This window comes from Ammospiza nelsoni, chromosome 3 (genome assembly GCF_027579445.1).
Source record: "Ammospiza nelsoni isolate bAmmNel1 chromosome 3, bAmmNel1.pri, whole genome shotgun sequence".
In the NCBI taxonomy this organism is placed as follows: domain Eukaryota; kingdom Metazoa; phylum Chordata; class Aves; order Passeriformes; family Passerellidae; genus Ammospiza; species Ammospiza nelsoni.
Window position 1 is genome coordinate 39,594,808 of NC_080635.1, and position 27,585 is coordinate 39,622,392.

The 27,585-nt window shown below is 36.5% G+C and overlaps 1 protein-coding gene across 1 annotated transcript in view; it reads right to left on the reverse strand.

Moving 5' to 3' along the window:
* Positions 1 to 212: 212 nt before the first annotated feature.
* PDE10A (phosphodiesterase 10A) overlaps positions 213 to 27,585 on the reverse strand; it is a 166,276-nt gene continuing 138,903 nt past the window's right edge. The window contains exons 12-22 of the mRNA XM_059467800.1: positions 27,383 to 27,475; positions 26,619 to 26,805; positions 25,123 to 25,265; positions 23,068 to 23,151; positions 20,532 to 20,682; positions 17,781 to 17,936; positions 14,423 to 14,595; positions 13,294 to 13,405; positions 11,418 to 11,498; positions 9,269 to 9,357; positions 213 to 4,909 (exon numbers count right to left, since the gene is read on the reverse strand). Of these exons, the coding sequence (XP_059323783.1) occupies positions 4,792 to 4,909; positions 9,269 to 9,357; positions 11,418 to 11,498; positions 13,294 to 13,405; positions 14,423 to 14,595; positions 17,781 to 17,936; positions 20,532 to 20,682; positions 23,068 to 23,151; positions 25,123 to 25,265; positions 26,619 to 26,805; positions 27,383 to 27,475 (1,387 nt within the window). The 3' untranslated portion in view covers positions 213 to 4,791. The remainder of the gene's footprint in view (positions 4,910 to 9,268; positions 9,358 to 11,417; positions 11,499 to 13,293; positions 13,406 to 14,422; positions 14,596 to 17,780; positions 17,937 to 20,531; positions 20,683 to 23,067; positions 23,152 to 25,122; positions 25,266 to 26,618; positions 26,806 to 27,382; positions 27,476 to 27,585) is intronic.

Below are 27,585 nucleotides of genomic sequence, written 5' to 3' on the forward strand. Positions count from 1 at the left end.
CTATATTTTAAAAAAATCTTATGTTGGGAAAACATACCTTATGCAGGAAACTGCAAATACAGGAAACAACAAGCACTGCCTATGCAAAAGACTACATCGTACTTTGAATCACTTTGTGCTGTGTTTTACTTGTGGTGTAAACACACATATATGCACACACATTCCCATCCCTCACTTGTACTCCCAATAATAGCAAAAATAAACATGAAAAATAATATTAAAAAACTCTGTATTCAGTAATATTCACATCAAAGTATATGTATAGATATATCCATTAAAATTATGAACATTTCTAAATATATTTTATGTATCATACATATATTTATATGTATAATTACATATCCACAGAAGTCGTCTTGCTGTGCTAAAGCCAGCAGTAAAAGCAAAAACAGGTTTCACAATAGGACACCCATATATGCATATGTACTGGCTGTTTGGTTTGTGAATTTATTTACAACTTAACTATATCATAATAAATGCTTACTGTTCTATTGTACAAACGTAATAGTAAAGGTTTAGGTTTGTTTTTTAAATACAAAGACTGCAAATGAATACATGAAAAAAATTACACACCATGTACAGTATTTATAATTTATAAATGCAAAGTTAAGACCTCTTTAAATTATTGCACTTGCTTATTTTTACAAAGATAGTTTATATGTATCATATATATATATATGTGTGTGTGTGTAAATATATATATATATAAAACAAATTTTTCAGCTCACTAAATGTAGTAAAGTTGAATGTTGTTACCTTGAAGTTCTGTCTTCTCCACATTACAGCCCAACCTGAATTTGGAATATTTATGAAACTACTCTACAAATCAGTTTGATCTACCCTAGAAAGCAGTCCATTATTTTAGGTTTATTTGACAGAGTATACACCCGTATTACAATCGAGCACAGTTTTTGGTCAGAAAGCAAACAAAAGTTATGATGTGCCTTTGCTAGATTGGGATATAGAACCTAAAGTTTGAACATTAACTTCTTTGTAGTAGTGTGCAGAAAGCCTTTTTTGTGTTTCGAATTAATAAATTAATTGTTCCACTTCACAGAACTGGTCCAATATCACAGTGTTTGAGGCAAATGCATTATTTCAAGAGGGTCATGATTGATTTGAGCATCTAATAATCTCTATTTTTTAACATGAACAGTGCTTTTTGCTACTCCTACAATTTTAACACTATATGCTCTAAGTGCAGTCACAGCAAACTGATCACACTGTTTTAAGTTTACACAGGAAAAAAATCAGTGATACATAAAAAGATGAATTCCACTCTGCATGTCCTCTCCAATTCAATATGATTGATCATATACTCCAGCTAAAAAACCCTGTTTCATTTCTCTAATGATTACTTACAGAAAAAAAATTACTGCCATGAGTCGAATCATTACAGTAGAGTGTTGTAGGATCATGCAAAATTAATAAATTAATTGTAACAATGGAATTTGCCATGCTGTAATAAAATATGCAACATCTCAGATGAGCATCATGCTACATCAACTATTTTTCTCACTTAGTGCATACCTTTCAGGCACATTTTCATAATACACTAGAAATGCTCAGTTACAGCTTCAAACAGTGTTTTTACCTTTACTAGACATAGGAGGGAAAAGCAGCTGGAATTATTACCAAGAAAAATGCAATTCTAAGAACATAAAATCTAAGACTTCTAGGAAAGGAATGATCTGTTAAGCTTTTTATACATTCTTTTGGGCAAGATGAGTTTTAGTAGGATAAAAATGCAAGGAGGAGTGACTTTAGATAATTTAACTTAATGAGTCAGATGTCTTACAAACCTAGATGTCTTAATAAACTGCGAGTTTGAGTCCAGAACTTTGAATAGTTAAATCTCAAGATGTGTTTGATTCATCAAATTCAAATGCAGCTCCAAAGTTCTAACTTTTGGTGGATTTGACTTTGGAAGTGCAGGTACAAGTATTTTTTTTCAAAATACTTACACATACAAATCTGTATTCTGTAAATGTTAAGACAGACTACATTTGCTTAAATAAATCAGCTCATCATGACTATGTTTTTGGTCTAAGTCATAACAAGGAGTAATATTTTGTCATTACCTTTCTCCTTTTACACACCGGGAAATCAAACCAAATCACAGCCACTGGAGCCAATTTTTAAAAATTCTAACAGAAATTATATTATAGCAAACATATTTTATGTGGTTTGGATAGTTGTATGATAGAAACAGTTGCTGATTCACTTGTGACGTTAATAAAACAAGTTAGTGCCAATTTGATAAATCTGCCAGGGAAACATGTCCTCTATCAGTACTTACAAACTTCAAAACATAACAGCGTGTGATACTGCCAAACATTTTTAATGGCAGGAAACAGAACTAGTGAAGTTATCTTTACTGTCAGTGAGTAAAAGATGAGTGGAAAGCTTTCCATACACACAGATCTAGTGTGATATGGAATACTTTTGCAGTGCTTTTAAATCAGCATTTTTAAATGGAAAGGGGGGGGGGGAAAAGGGAAAATAATGGCAAATATATTTAATGCAAATATGCTTAAGTAAACATACTTAGCCTGCAAAGAAAAATATTCCATCCAGTTGCTGAGGTGCTGAGGTATCTGAATTTCAATGAGCATTTCTGTAGTCATCATAGATTTAGATAATTTCCATGTAAATTAGGAATGGTGGATTTTGTCTCAAAAGTACTCTTATTGGACAAAAGGGTGCATCTGCATTATTTAGCTGAAACAGAATGGCTACAGAGTAAAGTAGAGGACACAGCATGACATGTTTTTCGTTCTACTTTGCTGTAATTGTTTCCTGCCATGTCTTCCTTCTTTTGTTTTTGCTTTTTTCCAATTCCAAACCAGTTTGCTGTGATTACCAAAGAATTTCTGCACTTAGAATTAGTAAGGCAAGCTAAAAAACAAAAAAATAAATTATGGGGCTGTTGCTAGGTAACATGCATCACACAAATAAGATAACTTCATACTGAATTCTCAGCCTGTGGGATCTCTATGTACAGCAAAGGCTTAGGTGCATTTATACATTATGCGACTACGGATCACGCACTGTACACATAAACAGATACTGGCATGTGCTCGACCATAACAGAAGGCAAAACTCAAGAGGCCAAGTTGTTCACATGAAACCCAAAAGCTGGCATGCCTATTAGAGCAATAGAGCCCAAAAGACAGTAGATGGAAAAAGAACAGCTGTGTTCTGTCTTCAGGTCACTACTGTTGCAACTGTGTTGCAGTTACACAATGGCCATGTTATCACGGAACCTCTGCAAGAGTGCATTATCTGTGAAAAAGCATATAATGCACTATAGGCTGTATGTGAAAGGTATGCAAAGACTGTGTTTTCACCTACTGTGTGGATCACTATGAAGATTTTTTTTTCTCATTACTTCTAAGAGAAAGACAAAGGCAAATTAAGTGTTGTGAAACATATTCTGTACAATTGCACTAAATTTATAAGAGTGGCATTACATGTAAGTCTGTGCATAAGTTTGTAAGGCTGAGGCCTAAGTCAGCACAGAACTGTAAACACACCATTTAGTGTACTTTTCTTCAGTCAGCTATTCTTTCACTAAGAAAGGCATTTCTAAACTTTGAAATTTCTCTAACTAGGGGAAAAAACCAGACAAATGGAGAAGTTTCCTAATTTCACTCATCTTGGGATGGGGGGAAAAAAGCAGTTGAAGACATGCAGTGTTACTGTGCAACACAAAAGCTAGTCGATACAAAAAACATTTTTGATTTATTGTGATGGTACCACAATCCCTCTCATCAGACCTGACTTTTCTGACAAGCCTTTTCTTCCCAGCAGGTAGCATACTTCAGATATGTCTCCAATACCTTTTAAGATACAGCTCAGCAGGTAGAAATAAAAATGATGACTTTACTTAACTGTGAGCTAGGCAAGGAAATCTTTGCTGTCACATTTAAATTTAATCCAATATTTCTGTCACTATGGATACAAAAACTCCAACCTGAAATTCCCTCTTATATTGGGGATAATTAACCAGTACTTCCATTGTTTTAAGGAAGGAGTTGCCTAGTTTTTTAAAACATCCTAAAGAACAAAGCACCATCACTAGTTCTATCAATATTTCCCTTGTGAGTGACAGACAACTGGCATCATGATGCTTAATGAAGTACTTTAAAACTTTAACCTGAATGTTGGTTTTCCTTTAGTTTGCAGCAAGAGAATTCACTGTAACCTAAGCATAAATTATAGTCTCCAAGGATTCTGCTGGAGTTCAAACTGATTACAAGTAGATCACACATAAACATTCACAATAGCAATGGGTATATTGTTCTATTTATAGCCAAGAACTCCCAAGTGACACTGGTGTTAAAGCCAGCCACAGTACGGTATAATAAAAGTACCATTGAAACCCTTACTAGAAAGATACAATTTAGAAGTACCCCATAAGATTCCCCCCCACCCCCATCAGTTTTAAATTAAGGCCTCAGCAATTTAGCCCATGATATAAGGCCAGTCTTTTATATTCACAAGTTGTAAGTTCTCTTTTGATAGCTGACTCCAAACATCTGGGTTGTCATTTTCCCTCTGCTTACGTTGTGTCACTGGTGTAGGTCAGGAGATTGGCTGCCAGAGTCATTTAGCTGAGGTAACTCCATGGGTGTTACCTTCCCAGGCAGGTCTACTTCTTAGCATTTTGCAGCTTTCCTTTTTCCTTTTTTTTTTTTTTCTTTTTCAAATAAAAATGAAACAAAACAAAAAACAATCCCCAAAACAAGAAGGGGTGCTTTTCAGGTTAAAGCAATCTGTTGCTGCTGTTCAGTCATCAATCTTCACAGGAAGAGAATCTGAGGTCCCAGGAGCAAGGGATTGAGAAGAAATCCATATAGAGGCTTCCTCACCTCTCGTTACTTTCTCCCATTGGTTAAGATTGTCCCTGGAGATGCAAAAAATTGAAGGTAAGATACTGCTCATAAATTAACTGGGATTTACTTCTTCCTCACAATAATGTCTGCTGTACTATACTTTGAGATTTATATTTATGTAAGTACATTTATATTAGTACCTGTATGTCATCAAGCTTTTATCATCGACACATTATTTCAACCTTCAGCTTCAGCTATCCCATTCGGTAATTCTATACGACTCATATCCATGTCAACTCTATCCTAGCCTACAGTACATCTTCCTTCCCCAAAGCAAGCCCTGAAGTGAGAGGTTACCACCTGCTTCCAGGACAAATTTATAGCCCTCATGGCTGCAGGAAAGCCCAGCTGTGACCCAAGAGACACAAGACTGCAGAGTCTCTGAAACAGCACTCTGAAGCACAGGAGCAGATAGATTAGATAGATTAAGCTTTCTGAAACTCCTGCAAAAGGGCTGCCTGACAGTATATAAAATGTTGCATACCAGGATCATAGTATAAATTTTCAACTACTACTGTGATAATCATATTAGCAGTCTACTACATTTAAAGGGTACCCCTTCTTTGAGATATAAATGTATTTTAGTGCCTCACAGCCTGGCCAATCCTTAAATTCACAATTCTGTTCATAAGCCACAAAATGATGAGAAATGAAGCTGGTAATGTTCTAATGATCTGAAGGGGGTACAAACCCATAGTCTTACTTGCTGTGCACCAGTACCACTCTAGTGATTGGGAAGTCTGTGTTGATGATAGGCCTTGCAACCAATGGCCAAATCTCAACATTCAGTCTTCAAACACATACAGAAAGACAGCAAACCCAAATGTTTCACCTTCATCCTGTCAGATCCCTAGTTACTAAAGCAACAGTTCTTAGATGCCTTTGGTAAACTAACGGGATGGCAACAGTACTAAAAGGTGTCCTATGGTATGTCACACCGTGATATTACATCGGAATTTATGTGGCAGAGCTCTTCTGATTTTTATGTCACAGCTGTGTCAAAACATTTGCTAAAACAGCAAATAATCTGAAAGCACAGCATATAAGCAAGAGGAGAAAATGTTGCACTTTCTGGGGGTAGTGGAAGGCATGATCTGCTGAAGTCTACCAAAGAAGGCTGGTGCCCTCTAGGGTAACCCCTGCACCATTTTCTGCAGGAAAATGCTCTGCCAGTGCTTCAGGCCAACTGCAACTTATGAAGCCAGCATTAATATGACATTGAGCCTCAGTTAATATAATCAGGCACTAAGTATGAGAAAAAATGAAGCATCACTATTTCTGTCCCCTTCCTGGACCTGGGAAAGTAATGAGAATTGCAGCCAAAATATTTTAAAATTATAGATTTCATTAAGAATTGAGAGACCCAAAAGCACAAGCAAAATAGTTTCAAATTATATGATCTGAAAGAAAGGGGGGAAAAAAATCACTTCATCCTCCAAATAAATACACTACCATGTATTTACACTTTTGTAGACCTACTGAGTACATGGCTAATACATGTAACACAGGTGGTCTAATAGCTTTGATCTACACAGGATGACAAGGAAAACATTTAAAAATATGGAATAAATTACCAGACATGAAAACCTTCTAGACTACCTTACTTAATGGAAAACCAGTGCTGAATTCTTTTTTTCTTCTTTTGGTAAGGTATTGATAATATGATTCATTTGCCTTTGAGCTCCCAATGAAGCCCTGGCTCCTAATATCTGTAATAAATGCCCAGAGGTTCTAAAAATAAAAGCCTTGATGCTGACATGCTGCCTTGGCTGCCTTTGCTGCTATTATTTGCAGCTGGTGTCTGAGTTTCAAAGAACACAAGGACACAGCAGCTTAAATATTGTGTTCATGAATGAGCCCTGCTGGTGAAGAGGTGATATAAAAATTGGTTCAGTCAGCAACTCAGGAAACAACAGCAAAAAAAAAAAGAGGCTGTTTCACTCTGTAACACACCAAATAACAGTTACCCATCAAAAATAAAGGAAAAACAAAAATGTAGAGCAAAATCAGTGATTTGAAACATTCTGGAATATTCTAGACCCTGCAATAACATCAATTTTTTTTTCTGCCTATGCACCTGAAGTTATATCTGTGTTCTGACTTCATGTTCTCCGTCTCCGAGTCTTAACCCTCAAACTTCCTCTTCATTCTCTTCAAATAAAAAGCAGAGGATAATTTCAAGGCTAAGACAAAACTACCAAACTGCTCCTCAGAAGACTTTATGCCAGGGTGTTGATTTTCAAGAAGCTCTTTAGTCCTGCAGAGGCTTTATCTACTCATCTATGTTTCAGTTTTGCATTAGCACAATCTAAACTAAACAATGCACAACAGCAAGACAGGGAGCCATCTGTCCAGAGCTCTGTCCAGTGTGGAGACTGTGGCAGCGTAGCTTTCAGAAGTACCATTATAACAATTTGAATTACAAACAACAAACATAATTTCTGGAATATAAAAACAATCATATAATCTCTGCCAGGAGTCTGCTTCTACTTCAGACATCACACCTTCTACAGAGAAACCAACTCTTGAAAAGACATTCATGCTTGACCTTCAGAATTAGGGAGACCCTTTTTCCAGAGCAGTGCTTACACGGGTGTTTGATATCCACGATTCAACTTCAAATATCCTCATCTGAGTTCTAAAAGATGAACCACCAAGTAAAACAGGCCAATTTTGCAAATAAGCCTCATTGGGATATCCACATGGCCAGAAATCCAAAGATATTTATCTTCCAAGATTGCTGCTCCTGTGAAAGATACTGTGCAGTTTGAAACACTCCACCTAGCCTCTCTAAGGCCCAGCTTCCATTAAGTGTTATAAAAATTTGATTTTGATCAAGTTTTCACTTAGAGGGTGGTGAGGCACCCACTTGCTGAGAGAAGCTGTGGATGACATATCCCTGTAAGTGTTCAAGGCCAGGTTGGATGAAGCTCTGGGCCCTGCTCTAGCAGAAGATGTCCATTCCCACAGAGGGGAGACTGAACTAGATGATCTCTTCCAAGGCATCTTCTAACCCAAACCATTTTGAGAGTCTATAATTTTCTTGGATAAACCAAATGCATTATTTAGTCTCTCTACTAAGATCTCAAATAATTCCTTCAGCTCTTTACATTCTCTGGTTTGTTCATGTCTTTATCTACTCTCCTTAAAGCATAGGCACTAAACAAAATTCCAGCTGTAGCCCCATTCACATAAAAACTACAGAGGTATAGTTTCCAATCCTCCTGAATATTCCTTCCACATCCATCTAAGGGTTGCATAGCCATGCCAGCAAAGGTACCTTAGTGGTAGATGACTACTAATGATGGCTCCTAGATACTCACTGTTTTCATAAGGTGGTCCTCTCTAACAATGACACAGACCTACATATTCTTCTCTCAGCTATATGAAAAAGTGCTTGTATGTGAATGAAAATGTTTTGCTAACTACTACATTAATTCAAGGCATTTGTCAGTTACTTAACAAATAATTTAGTCCACAAGATCCACAAAAGGAGGTCATACAGGACAAAGAAAAAGTTCAATGTAAGATAGAATTTAGGGACCACAACATAACAAAAAAAATGAGAGAATACTAGTAAGAGCATAGAAAAACAGACCTTTAACCACTCGATACAACTAGAGATGGCAGACATTTTATGAAACAACTGGGGTTTTCTAGAAAATATGGATTAACCTGAAAATTTTCATGAAGCATTCATTGGTTTCAGCAAACTTTTTGTCAGGAAAGATTGCTAACGCCCAGGATATAATTACTGGACAGAACTACCTACAAAGCAATCCACCATCATTCCAGTGGAGAAGCAGCCAACACATAAAGGACTCTTGCCTCTTTTCCAGAACAACCCAAGCTCCACACCCACTGTGTTATAGGAGAAAGTTACATCTGCTTCTCCCATACCTGAGTGTTACCACTCCTTTGCTATCAACTGCTGAATATTTTCTAGATATTTCTTTTTCTGGTTTTTAATAGAAATTACATTATATGAAATAAATCCACGTGCCAAACACATTTTTTAAGTAAAGAGAATACTGGCCAATCTTTATTGTGGGAACCATGCTGAAGTAAAAAGGACAGAGGGAAATTACACGGAGCCAGAGCAGACAGGGATGCACAAACACTGAACTGTTTCTCTCTAAATGCTTTTGGCATCTAACACATTTTAATCAGCTGTGTCTGTAGATCTACACTAGATAGTCCCTGACAGCAGTTATCACCTCTCGGTTTCTGAACACATCGATGTGAGATGATGTGTATCCCTGTTAATATTCATGCAAATTCTAAAATTAAAAATCTGTATTTCCAGACAAACTTGCAAAGCACTCTTGCGTTGTCCTTGACCAAGGTATCAGCTATGCACATTTACTCACCTGCATGCTCGGAGTAGTGGCCCAGTTGGAGGAAAGATCTGTGCAAGGGTGGTGTAACATGGGATGGCTACAGCATTGTAGAACCCAATCTATGAAAAACAAGAAATTAAAAAAAATAGCTTAAGTTTTGCCAAACTACAATACTGGAAGCTAACAGCTCAAAGCTCTTCACTTAATTACTACTTGTATTAGTTATTCACACTTCTGCATCACCCTTTAACATCCAAATGCTTTAAAATAAGCAGCAACAGTGAAATCTTTGGTAATTACAAGCTTCTTACATGCCTTTCTTTTATGACTGATATGGCTGCTTCAGGTAAGGTTTTCTACAGAACCTTTTATTATTCAATTGATTCACTTCTTTGTTCAGGATATGTCTACCTGTTTGGTGTCAGTAGCAGCAGGAAGTAGGTGGAGATGTTAGAGACATTTCTGCAAACATTATTCATGTGATGATTTTATTTTTTAAAAAAGGAAGGTTGTGCAGCATTCACAAAACATGGTCAGATTATGGATTGTTCTGATGTCCTGCAGGATATGCTTGCATAGCTCAATATACTAAAATGCTGTGGGCTTTGCACACTTGTGAATGGTGTGCAGTATGATCAATGATCATGTACGCAGTTCAATAATACATTTTTACCATTATCACATTTAGGGAAAAAGGGAAAACTCAATGAGCACATTTTTAATGATATCTGACTCAGAGACATAGGGGCCTGTGACAGCTACGATATCACAGCTGAATTGTCATGACATTATGAAATTTTTAGAAAATGTTACTTATATATTATCAAGGATCACAGATTGCATTCAGAATCATTATAACATCCCTCACTTATCCCAGACTCTTGATAGTTGCAATAGTGTACTATGAGCCCCTCTTTGGATGGAATTTTTAAGTGCCTTTTAGTGAAATACTATGTATTATACCATGACCAAAGCATTTTATAATATCTCTTTTTTTAATAGTCCAAACGTTGATCCTTATTCAGAAATGGAAGAGCAACTCTTGTTTTCATCAACACAAAGATTCATCCCATACTGCTATGTAACCAAGTCTTCTGTGTACTTTAAATAAAAATAAGATACATTTTCTGAGCTGTGAAGCCAGATGAAGTACTTACAGGGATGAAGTACTTACAGTGCAACCAATAGAAAGAAACTGCAGCTGGCTTTAAGGCAAGGCTACATACAGATGGGATGTCTGCTCATCCACACTATTTCATATACTGCCTCATTTTCTTCCCATTTGTTTTGGATTTTTTCTTTTCTTCTTGTTTGCTAATTTTTAAGGGGAACTATTTTATTTCAGTGGAAAAAGATTACTCTGTAATTGTCAACAACTAGAACAGGACATTAGATGCAGTCACCCTGTAGACCTTCTGGCTCAATGAAAATCACAGAATCAAAGGACGTGATGAGTTGGAAGGGACCCTCAAGGACCATTGAGTCCAGCTCTGCATAGGCCCATCCCCAAGAGTCACACCATTGTCCAAATATTTCTTGAACTCTGTCAGGCTGGTGCTGTGACCACTTCCTTGGGGAGCCTGCTCCAGTGCCCAACCACCCTCTGTGTACAGAACCTTTTCCTAATATCCCACCTTAACCTCCTTGATGCAAATTCAGGCCACTCCCTTGTGCCCTGCCCGGTCATTTCAAAGAAAAGATCAGGGCTGGATCATTCTCTCCCCCTTCCCCTCATGAGGAAGTTGTGACTGCTGTGAGGTCTCCCCTCAGTCTCCTCTTCTCCAGGCTGAAGAGACCAAGTGATCTCAGCTGCCTTTCATGAGGCTTCCCCTCCAAGCCCTTCACCATCATTCTTACCCTTCTTGGGACACTAGCTAAGGGCTGAAACAACCACTTACTAAGATAAAAAGCATTATTGACACTTGTAAAAATTCAAGGTGATTGTGGTCATAGCTAGAGCTACAAGTACAAAGAAAGGAAAAAGTGATGACAGTGAAGAACACATTGTCATTTAACCAAAATCAGAAAAAAAGTTTTCCACTGCTACTTTAAAAATAACATCAAATTCAGCAGTGTGAATAACCCAGTTTCAAAAGCAATATTCACTAATATATGAAATGCTTTCTTCCATACAAGTTCTATGTATAAACAAGTACCATTTTACTGAGAGAGTTCATACCTGACCCTGAGGGACTTCATCTTTCTTATCTCTGTCCATCATAGGAATAGGTTGAATACCTGTTTTCTTCATTTCATCACCCTGGAGAAAAGTAGAGAGAGAGAGAGAGAGAGAGATTAAGAAAACAAAAACAACATGATTGAGACCTGAATTTATTTCCATCTTCTATTCTATGTCAATCTAAAAATCCAGAATTTAAAATAATGTGTGGTATCACTCTGAGGCAATCTCAGAAAAATGCACAAGGAGAGGCTCATTTTGTACATTCACCTAAGTGATAATGCAAACAGCGGATTCTGTAAGTCAGTGTACACACATTTTCCTTATTTGCAAGTGTGCCTCCATAATAAAAAGAAACTGGAAGACTAAACCAAAAGAAATCATTCCATTCTGCTCTATCTGCTCAGTTAGCTTCATCTTTCAAAATATCTGTTGAAAGCACCATAATACAATGACCAGTAGAACACAACTCACCCATCCAAGGAAAAGCTGAGTAAACCAGATGAATTTACAGTGTACTCTCTTTGTGATTTTTTTCTTTATATATATATATATATATATATATATATGTATATACACACATATATATATATCAACATCTATCTTTATCACCTCATCCTTGGGTTACAAAAAATTAACATCTGGACAGGCACAATTATGTCCATAATTCCATCTTTACTATTTTTGAGTATGGAAAATCAGTTTTATCCTTCCTTCTCCACTGAGTTCACAAGATTTGCATTCGAAAGCAAGTTGATAAGCAAAAAAGTTGAGTATGTAATCAGTGAGGCATGTCAACATTATACCTCCATTCTACCACTCATAAGGACACGCACTTTCCAGTGCAGGCCTTTCAGAAAGTGAGTGCTGAACTAGATCTTTGGACTTACACAGTCAGCATTTTTCAAAAATTTTGTTGCAGTCTGAGCTGTTTACAATTAAGAGAACAAGAACAAGTGAAAACGAAATACACCGAACAAGCAGCTCACACCTGGAATTTCATAATGAACATGCATCAGGCAGGGTAACAATCTCCACACTAAATGCATGCTACACCAACTTCACAGGCCTGGTGTCTATTTCATGCCTGTGTAAACCAGAAATAAGCCCACTGAACACTGCAAGATTCCACAGGGCACACAAAAGACAGAAAAACACTTTATCATACACATGTGCAACAGCAGTCCTGACAATACAGCTGTATCTCCAAAAGTTGCATAACTCCACTAGGTGCAATTTATTCCTTATCCCCAGAGAAGTCACTTCCACTTAAAAATTAAACAATTAGGATATTTACACATCTGCATATGACATGTGAGAGACTGCATATTTATTTATGAACATGATTACATTACTACAACCTAATTCCTTGTTTCAAGTCTCAGTACATAGTAATTGCAGAGCAACTTTCGATGTATTGAAGACCCAGCTCTCTCTGAGACATTCTTGTTTAGCTGGCTCACGGAGAAGACCTAAAAATTTAATGGTTTCCATATTTACTTTAGCATTTTCTGTCCTCACACTATAGCTTTATAAGTATGTTTCAAGGCAGCTGACCTGGAAGCTGGTTTCATATTTTGCATTTCTACAAAAAATACAGTGAGTGACTTCTTCTATGTTCTATTGCTTGATCACTTTATGTTAGGACGTACTTTCTACATTATTTTGAAGAGAGAGAAAAAACACTGCCTGAAAATTAGGTAGCTAACTCAGCTCTTTAAATAACTTCAGAGTAAGCAAAGAATACACACATGCGCCAGTGAAGTCTCTTCAAAACAAGCACACCAAGATGTTGATTGAAAAATACTTACAGTTGGGTTTTTCCTTCATGGATGCTTCTGTTTATAAGGAGAGTAAACAAAAGAATCACACATACCTCAGCCCAGAACTCTGCATATATATCATTGGCTGTCAGTCTGGTAACTGGCCACAACTTTGTTACAGAACACAGATCACAAGCTGTCATCATCAGGCCAATCACTCTATCTCTAAAATAGAATAAAAAAACATTAAATTATAGGTTTTGTAAAGAATTAATGATTGCTCTGCAAAGTTTTTATTTGCCCTTCTATGAATTTTCTCCCACCTATTGTTTCTTCCTCATTTGTTTGATTCTTTGATAAGGCACAGCACAGACTGTTCACTGTATACCTTGTTGTATTCCCTACAATGTTTGCAGAGTTCATTGACCATCCTCTACACAATCACATCCATAGACCAGAGCACAGGATGCTTGCCTGTTAAAACATTCACTTGCCCCTCTATAATTCTCTAAATATACAGTACAAGTGTATAAAAAGAAATATGACATATCTTATAGCTGCATTTCTTTGTTCTTTAAAGAGAGGAGAAAAAAGCTCCTAAAAAGAGGAGAGTATTTCTGAGTCTGTCTCAAGGCGCTGTCATTGGTTTGTTGGAATGAATTCAAACTCTGACAGAACAAGAACCCAATACATAATTCTGTTCTATATGCTGACAAACCTGTTCACAGTGTAACTGGACAACATCGGGAACTGAACAAAATTATTAGAACAAGGCACACACATTAAAAAAATCCTATTTAACAAATTTTATAGCACAAATCTATGTTTTGTGAATCTAAGTTTTATAAAGAAAACCAGCAATTTAATTTAAAGTCACTTGTTTTCACCCAGTGGAGAAATTGAGATGGCCCTCAATGACACCTCCATCTTTGTTAATAATGCCTATTCCATGTGAAAAAGCATAGAGCTTGCCAACCCGCATGCCAGTGTGATGGCAGTCATTAAAACTGTCTATACATTGTACAGACAAATATACCAGAGGAAATACAGAAATACACAGTATAATCAATCAATAAATGCAAAGTGCACTTCCCCTAAGTTAAGATAAAGAAGTCATCAGCCATGTAAAGGCTAATGCAAATATAAAGCAATGGCAATTACTGTTACTTATGTATAATTTTACACACTGCTGGTCTTTCCAGACTAATTCCATAGGGATCTACTACTGGTTTGGTGCTTTACCTGTGTGTTTGGTTCTTAAGGTTTAATGCTCCTGTCTGATGCAGCTCTTCAAGTTGCTTTCTGTTTCCAAAATACAGGGCAAGGTCTGTGGCGATGATGGCTTTCCGGATGATCTCAAGAACTTGCTCATATTCGCTGGAGCTCAGATTGGAGAAGACATTGTGCCCTTCCAGCTATGAAAAAGTAAAAAACCAATAAAAAGCACAAGCTCTAATTCTGAGATGATTTCAGTCTTTGCTTCAGACAGGTTACAACGGTTTTACAGCCCAATGACAACTTTTGTTGCAAATTCAAATGTTAATAGCCTGAAATTCCCATTTTTATTCTTCTTTTGTAAACATTGTCATGAAAAAAAACTATGACTAAGCCACCAATTTGTTTTTGGGACTGCTCCTTCTGAAGCCTCAAAGTATTACTAGAGAAAAATTATTGAAATCTTTATATTTGATTTAAAATCACTATAGACACTACACTTCCAGACGGTGTTAACTTGGAAATGTGTGACTCAGTTCTGATCCAAAGTCTGCACAGTCAAGTTGGTAAACTGAGTACCTGATTCACTTAAGCATAGTTTTGATACATGGATAAAGGAACACTCAAGTTAAAAATACAAAATCACTTTGTTTTCAAAATTATTTTGTTTTTCATTTTCATTTTTTGTTTTAATGTTCCAAATGAAATGGTCCTGAAATCGCTGCATTCACTGACATAATTTCCTATATAAAGTTAATTATTGTAATGTATATGAACATTTAGAGGGAAAAGCTGCTTTGTTCAACCTTAAGTTGAATGACTCAAACTAAAGATAATGGTTTCTGCTATGGAGGCTCTGGTGATGCACCACTGCCATCACTTTTCAATTTCCACAAGGTATTACTGTGCGTTTAACTGACAATATGCACGCATTGTGATCACTCATGAAGCTATATCACATTTTGAAAAGTCAAGACTATCTACTGTCTCCAAGATTTGGAAAAACACTTATCAAAAGTCTTCCTACTGTTGAAAGGAAGCAGACAAAAAGAAAGAATGAGCTAGCCATGTCAAGGTAGGCACATTCAGAAAAAAAAATCATTAAAATATATCAAATGCAGAGGTGTTTTGACATTTAATTGGCATTTGGGCTGAAGCTCAAAAAGTTTCCCTGACTTTCGTCAAGCATTTACATAATTTGCTCAAAATAAATCCTCTGCAGTACAAATAAGCTTGGTTTCTCTCACCATCCGGAACATAAACATCATTTTCCAGTACTTTTACTTAGACAAGTAGATTTATTGTGAATAATGAATAGAAAATACAATCTATCTATGCTCCTTTGACAGATTTCTAAGTCATAGAACATTACATTAAAAAAAAAAAATTCTGAACATTTTAGTCCATCATCAGCACTTTGGGACCAAAAAATTACTACTGCTAGTTCCCACAATTTAGGGTTTTGCGGATCCTTGACTCCCCAGCCTTGTTGTTTAATTCCTGGCTATTTGTCCTAATATTTAAATTATTCAGCATTCTAGTCTTGGGCTTTAGAAGCTGCACTCTCAGAAAGACCACTGTGACAACTTCTTTCAGAGTACTCAAAGAGTACTGATTCTATAAAGTGCTGACAGAAGCTGACACTTATGAGTTTGTGTCACTTAGCCTTCTGAGTAGTACATACAAAGTACAACCCCGAAGATTTTGTTCTTTGCCTGCTGAGCCACAGCTAGTGACTTGAATCCCGTGTCCTAAGTATGGTGTACACTCAAACTGCAGGTGGATGAGCAAAGCAGCTCTAAAGTTTCAAGCAGTTAAAAGTACTGCAGGTTACTAATGTAAAATTAAAACTCAGATAAACCCTAAAGACCATGGTGGTTGATTTGGCTTTATTTCCATCAGTCCACGAGTTCAATAAAACTTTTTCATTCAAACAAAATCCAGCAAGTCCAGAAGGCTGCTCTGGCCTGCCTTTGCTGCTAATTATCAGCCATGGGTGCTTTCAGCAGCTGGTGCCATGAATCCACTCTACAGCCCTGGCCGCCTATCCCTGTTCCCTCACTCCCATTGACGGCAAATGTACAAGTGCCAGGGAAGCAAAAGGGTTCCCTGCCTTCATGGCAAATGGGATTTTCATAGATTACAACATTTCTGCCAGAAAAAATGCAAAATGGTTGGGACAGTGAAGTGTTAATGACTGAGGAACATGCTCACATATTCACACAAAGAATGAACACCAAACATCTAATGCCATACCACCAGTGAAGGATTCAATTACACCCTCCTACATGAAGGAGTATTCAGAGATAAAGCTTCCATTCTGTGATTAAATGCATATGATACCTAAAACCATAATCATAAGATGTGATTCTGAATACAAGATAGAATATGTATTTTTCCTAATAGGTGATTATGTATTTAAGAAAATATCTTACCCTGAAAAACCAGAAAGAAAGGAAGATTAACAGCTAATCAGTGGCACAGTAGCAAGGTTAGGCTGTAATTTGAGTATTCATGGAAAACTAAAACTAGTGAGCACAAATATGTTACGGTCTTGCAGTGGTTTCACAGCTAAGAGTTCTCACTCTTCTAATTGAGAATTATAAAAATTTCACTCATGTGTGTGTCAGTAGCACACCTGTATCTTCCCAAATGAGTATGTTCATGTTTTCTTGCAGGTTTTTCTTCATTAAACATAAAGACACATGACCTCATACTTGGAACTCTACCTCGTAGTAGGAATTCTCTTTCACAGAATATTACCTGACACTGTTTTGTTTTTTTTTAATTTCAAATTGGCAAGTAACAAATAAGCACAGAATGATGTAATGAAATAAGTTTACAATTTTCATGCATGAAAAATTAACATGTCCCCTTTCATGCCACACAGTCAATGTTCACAGAATTTATTACAGCGGGTTTTCAAGTTTCTCACACAAAGTTTTGCCAGTACTTCAGTTTTTATTCAAAATTTCAGGATGGTTGAAGACTTTGTTGAAATACATTATGACAAAAAATATATGTATCAGAGAAAATTATTTTTCATTTTCCAAGTTACTATTCCACATGGTCATAGGAAAAGCCTCCAGAGACCAGAAGCAAAAAGCTTCAAAGGCAAGCCATAAGTAAAGACCTTCAAATAAAAAATATTTTTATAAGTTCAAGATTTTGAAAAAGCTCTGTTTTGCACTATTCTTGAATCCTTGGGTTGCTAGTTGTGAAACCTGGCTTGCTGTAATAAATCTTCTACTCATCTAAATGAGTACTGTAATAGAGAAATTAAACCAAGCATGCTTCAGCAGAATCTATTTATTTGGCAACGATGTGACTCCTCCTTCCACCACTGGACACTAATGCACAGAACACACAATTTCAAAAATCCTACCTGCAGGATGGACACAGTCTGTGAGAAGTGGTGCTGCTCCATCGTTGATGTGGAGTAGAGAGCAGCTAAGGGGTGATCAAATTTTTGAAGATAGCTGTTGCTGTAACCTCTGTGATCCAGGTCGTGACACAGGCATGCAACTAAAAGACCCTTTCGCTACAAAAAAAATGGACACAAGCATGAAAGGCAAGATGTATTTCTTGCCCCTAGATGTCACTCTCTACCCAAAATACTGTAGAAGCTGCAGTATGCTAACACAGCCTTCAAACAGCTCATGTAGGAATATCCTCAAAAATGAGAGAAACAAAGACAGTAAGGACATGCTGAATTAAAATTCTTGGCCCAACTGTAATTAGATCATGCATTTAAAAATCGTTGTCAGACAGTTACATACTATTGGATGGACTGTATTTCAGAAGAAATCTGCATTTTAAACCATCTGGTTATCCACGGAATCCTTACCATGTTTATTAAAACAATAAAAAGAACAGGTATTGAGGGAGAAGAAACATACAAAATGTATGATCTGCTGGTCAAAACAGGTGCACTGAAGTTCAATGCCAGATCTGCTCTGCAACACTCCTAGAGATGTTAACCAAATCTCCTAGTAGGGCTTTTTCCTAGGAAGTTACTAACATGAGTCATGGACAATGCTGGAAAATGAAACTGTAAACAAATAAAGACAATCAGTGGCTTTTTCATATAATTAATCCTTAATATCCTGATAAAATAGAGTCCCTGAAATCTCTTTTTCAAAAGATTTTCACACAGCTTATGTGTTTGGAAAAAAAATTCATTAATGTTTATGACTGTCACTGTTTTCATGAAGTATCATGAAAATTTCTTCAGAGACCCAATATCTTATAACTGTTTCTGGTGAGTGTTCAGTAAACAAGAATAAAGCTACAAAATTAAGCAGAAAAAGAGTATTAATTAGCCATCTATTAAGTGCACAACATCCAACCTGGATACTACATGAAGAGACCCATGAGTCTGTGGAAAAATAGCAATGATGCAATTAGAAATTCTATCACAGAAATACACCATGTGCAGAAATAAGGCTGTAGCAATGCTAACTGTAATTCTGATTTTGAGACATTTTGAGTGAGATGTTTTCATCTCACTCAAAATGCATCTTGTGAAGTGTACTTTTAAAAAGCATATAAAAACCCCCAGGTGATGCAGCAACACACGTCCACACAGATCCTCAACAGAGGAGGAACTCTTAGGAGCATAACACACACCTCTAACACCTGATGTCGTGCAGTAACAGCTTGTCTCAGTCTCCATGTCTCAAGAAATCATTCTTGTCTCAGTCCTTCAGGATTATACAATGCCCAACAACAGTGCTCTTGTCCTTTTACCTATTTTGGTACCTGTTTGGATCCCAAATCCTTAACCATTGCATTTTTCTCTATTTTTCTCCCGATCAGTGTCTCCTTTACAGTGTTTTATCTTCCCATCTCTAAACCTACTGAGGTTCACGTCAGCATCCCTCACCTGAGGTCAGCCCATCCCTAGATACCCAAACTTTCTTTCAGCAGTTTCCTGTATTCTTGTTGGATTCATCTCCAGCAGCAAGAAAGGAGACTGCTGAAAAAAGCTGGAACATAGAGTGGGGATAAGACACTCAAACAGATGAAGGCTGGCTGGAGAAAAGACTTTGCAGGGAAAAAAGACTTCTTCCATCTCTCTTAACAGTTGTCTCTTTTGCTCTCCCTTTCTTTCTTACTCTCCACCTCCAAAGAGATGGGGCTTACTACTTGGTTAGTATTGAATGTTGTCAGAGCTTTAAAAATTCTCTGAGGCTGTACTCCACAGTTTTGGGGTTTTTTTTGTTAAAGAAATACTGATTTCATTTTCAGACTGGTATAGCTTGGCCAAATTCCAGCATATGCCTGGCATATGCCACTTTTGCATTTCAGTGTCAATTTTCAAGTCTCTGCTTTACAGCAGGATGAACTAGACCTTTTCAAATGAAAGCTCACCAAGTTTCATTTTACTCTTATACACTGCCCAAAACTTTGATTTCTACTAGCATATCTCTTTAAAAAGAGCCAAACAGTTGTGCCTGGGATTTCCCCAAATGAATCACCTTGAGGAAGTTAACAGAGCCTGGAAAATTACAGCCCAAATGGATAATATTTGGCAGAGTTATACACAATTGAAAAAAAGTTCTCCAAGTCAGAAGTTTCATGCAACATTAATTAGAGACAGTACTCCATGTTATACCATAATTCAGAAGAAAAACAAGGGACAGTTGTCCATACTGTGTATTAACATTCTAAGCCTTCCATTTTACTAGTTATCTTTTCCACTTAGTGATCAGTTTAGAGTTTGGCTCTTCTCCTTTACTCACATATGTCAGCTGGCTCTGCAGCCCCTGTCCTCCTATTCAGGAAATCTCCCAGACCTCACAGGATTCATGATCCAGGGTTTCCCTCCCTCACAGAGGGACAGATCTGACAGTTAATGTGGTGGAAAGTGGGCGGGGAGAACCCCAAAACATAGACATGGATTTATAGCAAATCAGCTTCTGCTTTTTAAGGGGCACTCCTGAAAAACATGACTAGGTTTAGGAATCTGAGTAATCATCTTCCCTCAAACTCTTTACTCACGTCCATTCCTCCATGAAGACCTTTACATACACCCCGTCCGAGTTGACAAATAAACTTTAGCACAGAAAAGGTACTTGAACAACAACTGACAGCTCTGATGAGGTGTGGTAACTGATACCATTATGTCATTTACCTCCAGATCAGTGAAAAGCCCCTGGTTGTTCTGCAGTATGGCATACATGCAATGGGCAACAGTAACTGCATGCTTCCAGTTGTGGTAGGGCACGCGGCGATAGTTCTTCTTCACAGACATAGTAAATCGGCACAGCTTCTCAAGTTCAAAGCTAGGAAGAAAATAATTTGGTCAGAGACAAGACATAGGAACAGGAAAAACAACCAGCAGAGGAGAAAATATGGTCTTTGATTTACCCTTGTTGCTAGGATTGACTCGCACCGTGGATGACTAATGGAATGACATGAAGAGTCACTCAAGTTTGGCAAGGACAGAGGAGCGTGGATGCCTGACAATGCTCTTGGTTTAATCTGTTAAATTTGAGAACATAAGTCATGCTACCCAGCTCAGTCAATACAATTGCACGACCTTCCCTGCTCCCAGAAGCTTGAAGTGGTTTCTTCCAATTGCTTATTGAACTTGAAATATAGTACAACTCCGCATCTAATGGACAATTTGAAAACATGATTTGCAATCAAAACAGAAAATTCAGGGATTTTTAAATAAAGGATGCAAAAGAAATAAACATGATTAAATAGAGCTGCTCCATATTGACATTGTGAGAAGCAGAAAATTTTATTTTTCCAATATTTGTAGAGTTTTTCTGCCAGTGTAGACTCACAGACAGAAATTGACATCTCACAGTTTCTTCACTTCTCACCAAACAATATTTTGTTAAGTCCTAAATAAATGAATTTTTCCCTCATAAAAAGGCAATTTTCCTTCATCCCATTTTTTCTCCTGCTGCAATTTGACTTTCTTTTTAAGTTCCATGTTTTGATAATTTCTTGGGTATATCAGGAAAGAGGTACTAATGTTCTAGTTTTGCAGTACCTGTGGGGTGAGGAAAAGAAGGTCAATGTCTCTGACTTATGTATAAAAATGTAAGCACATCCACTACATGGAAACAGGCAGAAATATGTATTTCTACAGTTGTGTGCTGAGCAATGTAATTATTATTCTCAGCCTTAATCTGACATTAGGAAAAACAGAGGCATATTGTCTTTCAAAAAACTTTTGAATTTCTTTTTTAATTTTAGAAAGTCCGACAGCGATAGAACTATTGTTTAAACAGTACATTATAATTCAGAATATCACAATAGTCACTTTCAATCTCAATTCAATGGTTATTAACAATTGTACAATTATAGCCAAAGGAAAAAACATTATCTGTGATGCCTCAGCATAGAATACTACTAATTCATCCACTGCTGTATTTTGAACTTGATTGGGCAGCAAAATATTACTTCTTCAGAAGAGAAAACGTAGTGAATATGATAGGCTTTTCTGTGAAATCCTCCCTGGACAGGACAATTATACATCACACAGGTAAATACTTTAGGGCACAACCTTATTTCTCAATATATTAAAATAAAATTTAAGTCCTAAAATTTTTTTGTTTGTTTCAAAGGTTTGAGAAGTTTTGTTCTTTCAGAAATTAAATACAAGTCCTGTTCCAACAGTCTCCTTTTCAAATATTTTTCTTCACTTTTGTTTCCCTAATTTTATATGTTAAAGCTGAAACTCATTTGAAAAGCATCAAGTAGATATCAATTCTTTCTCATCAAAGCTACATGTTGAAAGGAAGAGACTGGGAGTCAGAAAGAGAGGAGAACAGAACCAGACTGAAAATACAAATCCCAACCCTGCATCCACAGCCATTCAGTCTGGAATGGAAGCAAGCTAGCTACACTGAGCAGTAGAGAACTGTGTTCAGAAGAGTCACCCATTTTGCAGCACTGAGGAAGACTGAGACAGATCCTCTGTTTTGACTACATGTTTTGAGGGCATCCATTCAATCAGCAAAATAAAATGAAATGCCAGCAAACATTTCCTGAATTTTTCTCCCTTTTGTAGGAGCACACTTCTTCTTTCCATTGACCATCTGTAGGTTTTCCATAATTTGGAGCAGCTCCTTTCTTTTAGCAATGGGCAGTAATTACCCAACTACTGATATTAGTAATGATAAAGAACACAGAGAAATGACATGAAATGAAGCATTTAATTTAAAAATAATTAACTTCCGTAATTAATGCACAACTATGTAAATAACCGATTCATTTAGCAAGCTAAGATTTGATCTTGGTTTACTTTCACCATATACATTATTAATTTCGGCAAATCTATATCCAAAAAATCAAGTTTTCATGCACTTTCTCTCCTTTTTGGGAAGAGTACTTTTTTGTTGCCTTTACCATCTTCTGTCTGAAAAGCAAAATCATCTCAGAACCAAACCATTTTTCTGTGTATTAGATGGACAACTTTTAGGATGATATCATGAGTTCTTTAGCCTCACTGTTCCCAGATTTTGTTAGCTAAGGACCAAGAAGGTGGGACAAATCCCCAGACGGTTTATTACAGTCCTATAAAGACCAAACATAGTAAATAAACAGCAAAGAAAATAGACCTTGAATTAGGAAGCCATTCATTATCTCAAAAATTATAAGTAAATAAACACAGACTTAACAATTAAACAAAGAAATAATATACTTCATACCAGGCTGTCCCACAGGACTGGTGAACCATGTAGACAAAAATAGCAGGCCAAACATCTTCATATGGACTGATATCAAAATGGTATCTAAGAAGAAAGTTTCCGTTTAGAAAAGACAAATACCTTTTCATTGCAAAACAAGTGAAAAACAAGTGAAAATAACTAGGAAATGTATACTCAGCAAGATTCACTGCTCTCTGAATACACCCAGAAAGCTGAATTTACACATTAAATTTTTCAGTAATGTCAAGTTATGTACTCCTGCTAAGGTCAATGAAACTATGTTCATAGTTTCATACAATCATTTAGTAATTTATGTTGGAAAAGACTCTTGTGATGGAGTCCAAAAGCCAGCCTTTGGCTTTGTTTACATAATAAAAACATATATCTTTACCTAAGGATCCACAGATTAAGTAATGAACCAAAAAAAAAATCTCAGGAACAATGAGAGGTTTACAGGCATTCCTAAAATATTCAGGACCTTCTTCCCAGAAATAGTAAGGATGGTGTCTCTAATAATATATTTACCAGCCTTTTTTCCAATAATTTCTACCATAAATTGCAGGAGAGGTGCTCTAATTTTGATATAGGAAAAAACCAGTTTTTACTGGCTAATAGAAATCAAGCTAAAACTTCAAAAATTTAACATTTAATACCTCATCTTTAATGTTTTATCACCTGAAGACTTCTCCCCTCCCCTGATAACAATAATGAGGTCTAATTTCAGGGACCCAGGACAGAACTGTTTTTCCTTCAATTATTAATTAACCCTTTCCCTGCACTTTCTGTGCTGCAAGTCCTATTTTTTTTCTCCATGGAACCTTAACTGAACACACTGAACAGCAGAGCAGCTTGTGAGAGGAATGAAGGTAGTTGAATTGCTCGGAAAATGATGAAATGTATTCTACTTGAACTAAAGGATGCTAATATAATTTAGAATGAAACATGTCATCTTTGCAAGTAAAATTCATTTTTGCTGAGGAGGTGGGTTATATAATATCACCTAACAAAGCACAAGAAATTATATTACAAAGAATAAGCTTCTATTAGGGTGTAATCCTGCAAGCTGTTAATGCTCTGGCATTCAAGCAAATCACTTCAGCATGTAATGAACTTTAACTATAAGCAGTCCCTGTTAAACCCACAGGCTTTCACATCACTCCCAGCTACAATGCTCAGTGCTCAGCGAGCTCTGGAGATGAGGTTTAAAAAGACAATTTAGGTTTTGTGATTCAGTAGCTGATTTTAGGCACCTGGTTACTAGAGTAGAATTTATTGTGCTGGACCAAAACCAGTGACTTAAAAATGTGATGGCTCCCATTGTTACTGTTGAGCAGGGACTGGCCAGTAAAATGCAGCTACAGGTTCATCCACAGCATACAGCAGCTGAAAATAACTCAATTATGTCAAAGAAAGCCTAAAAGGCTGCATGGGAAATCCACCTCCCAAGTTAGACTGCAATTCTACCCTCTAGCCCATGGGGTATTTAAACCTGAATTATCATTTTCCCCTTAATCAATAAGCACAAGCAGATGTACAACACACACACTCGAAACTCACAATAAAACCAAACACCCCCTACATACACACCCCCAAAAATCAAACCAAAAAGCACACACAACCCATAAAACCCCATGACTGAGCTGGGAGAAATATGTTTAGTTCTACAACATATCTAAGGGGATGAGATCGTGCATTTGGTGTTAAATACTCATGTTCCAAGCTCAGCTTTCTCTCTGGCTCTGAGCTGATGGGGACTTGGGACTATAGGAATGAAAGCTCATCTCTACAAATCCGAGGTAAAATCTAATGCTTAAAAAGCAACTACTGCATCTGCCCATGCCTGTGGAAAAATTCTGAGTATGTAAAATTTTATATCTTTGATGGATAAATTTTGTTCATGGATCATTAAGTATAGCTAAGTATAAGAAAGCCAGAGATAAAACCACCATAATATTGCTGTAGGTCAAACTGCTTCCTAAAAAATACCCACTACGAATAAGAAAAAAAAAATTAACAGGCTATATACAACTGCTGCTACATTATAAAAATACTTACAGCTCAATTTCTTTATAAATATGTGGAGGCAGTGTACAGTGCATGAGGTTTTGCCACTCTTCTGCTGTACAAACACTATGGTAGGATAGCTTCTCCATCGTCACACGGTAAATGCACTCTGAATGACGAATTCTGTGGTACATCTGAAAAAGTAAAGTCATCCATGAATGTGGAATTCTAATCAAGAAAAAAATTACTTCCTGTATTCAAACAATGATTATTACAATACACATCTGCAGAAATGTTAGTGCTTTTGGCTGCACAAATTCACACATTAGAAAAGCGACAGATTACACTGAATTCAGTACTTCTGGGAAACCTGCTTATCTGCTCACTCAGTAAATATCTAAGGCTTAGCTGACTTTTAATTGCATGTGAGCTCTCCCAAGAAAAATAACCCAAGTTCAGGGGTTAAAAACAGAGCTAAGCCCCTTGCAAAATTCTGACAGAAAAGTTATAACAGGACACAATTCATATTTTCTGCCACTGCATGAATTCTGTTCATTGGTACAAATTACTGCTATCTATGCACAGTAAAAATATGTGGAATATTTATCATAACTACATTACTATTCAGTATGAAAAATAAGTGCAGTTAATTACTGAGAGGTTCAGACATGGCATGGTTTGCAAACAAGTGAGGACACAATAACTTACTAGTTAAAAAGTCCTCTGGAGCAGTACATCCTGAATGGCAACGTTCACCATCTAAAAGTAGTGAACTCACATACAACTCAAGGGTGCACAGTCCCAAGTGTAATTTATATACAGGCCATTCTACCTGCCCTGATCCAAGTGAAACAACTTGATGCACCTGCTAATAAAACTTGCTGTCCCAGTGTACCACTGGGATGCTATTGGTAAAATTAATTAATGTAAATCACCAGGCTTAACTGGCATTGCATTTTATCTTATCTCCCATGAATATAACTCAGTTCTTCTGCATTGCATTGTTACTGAATTTATTATTTTACTAAATTTTTATAGTTATATAGTAATGATCATTATATTGCTTATGTTTCCTACAGACATAGTAAATTTTGAGATAATAAAGGTTTGAGGAAAAAAATAGCTACCTACTCTTATCTAGAAGCATGGATAAGTATACACCATAGCATATAAGGGTAAAAATTGCTCTTTAAGTATTAAGAATATGGAATTGAGAGAATATACAGCATATTTCCATTACCCAATTAAATTTATAAAGTGTAATCCAAATTTATAAAAGAAATAAGAATCTTCTTTTTTTAGTGGAAAAGGGAAGACAAATATACACATTTCAGAGCTTGCTCTCTCATTTTAGCTACACAAAATTGATATATCCAGATTATGGTTGTTTCAAATGAAATCCCTATCATCCTCTTAAAATAGAATTATTCACCAAGGAATACAGCGTTAATTCAATGAAATAGACTTACAAATCATTTTAATAAGCTGTAACATCAAAATACTTAAGGATTCTCATTATAACTTACAAAACAGTAAATAAAACTTACATTAGCACAGTGTAAGGCTAAAGCACAAAAGACTGCAAACATTTTAAAGTTGTTCTCATCAGTTTTAGAGAAGGCACTTCCACTTATTTTGTTCACCATCTGCACAACACCTATTACACTTCCTCGGCTCACAATAGGCATGCACAGGATATTTCTGGTTGTGTAGCCTGTGTAGAGGTCTACTTCTCTGAAGAGCCACAAAAGAAAAAGAAAAAAGAGAAAAGAGTTAATATCAATGGGTATCCATTCCTTGATTCTCAGAAATGTTGATGTACAATATAGTTAATCATTTTAAAGTAGACCTAATTAGTACCTGCAAGAATTTAACCCTCAAAACCTTCAAATATTTTTATCTACTGTGTCATACTTAGAAAGAACTTTACAATCCTTTTTCTTCATTTGCAGGACAAAGAATTAATATTGCCTCTGTGAAACACAGAGTTAAAGAACATTTTGGGTATTCTTAGTTCTCTGTTAGTGAACTGTTTTTCTCTCATGAAACTAATGAGATTCCAGGGAGACTAATAATGAAATTTGGTAACAATCTAAATAAATGTTTCTCCATTATATTAAATTTGAAAAAAAAACACTTTTATTTGTGTCTTAAAATTATCTCTGATGGCTAAAGTATTTAATAAACATCTGTAATTACCTCCGCATCAGAGGACTACAGCTCCATGAATGAATCTCAATATGAAATTTAAGTGGTAATTTTATGTAACAGATTTAATGAGCTATCTTCCCTCCAATGAAGAGCATCCTACCTGTTAAAGCGTGGGTCTGCATAGGCATCAGGGATGTTAAGGACTTCTCCTGTTCGTGCCACTTGACCAGCTATTCCTTTTTCTATAGAAAATCTGGAGAAAATAAAAATGTGTATTAGCCAAATTATGGAAAACACATTTTTCTAGTGGAGTCTGTCTTGGGCACAGTAATGGGCGTTCCCAACCAGCGCCATTTTCTTGCT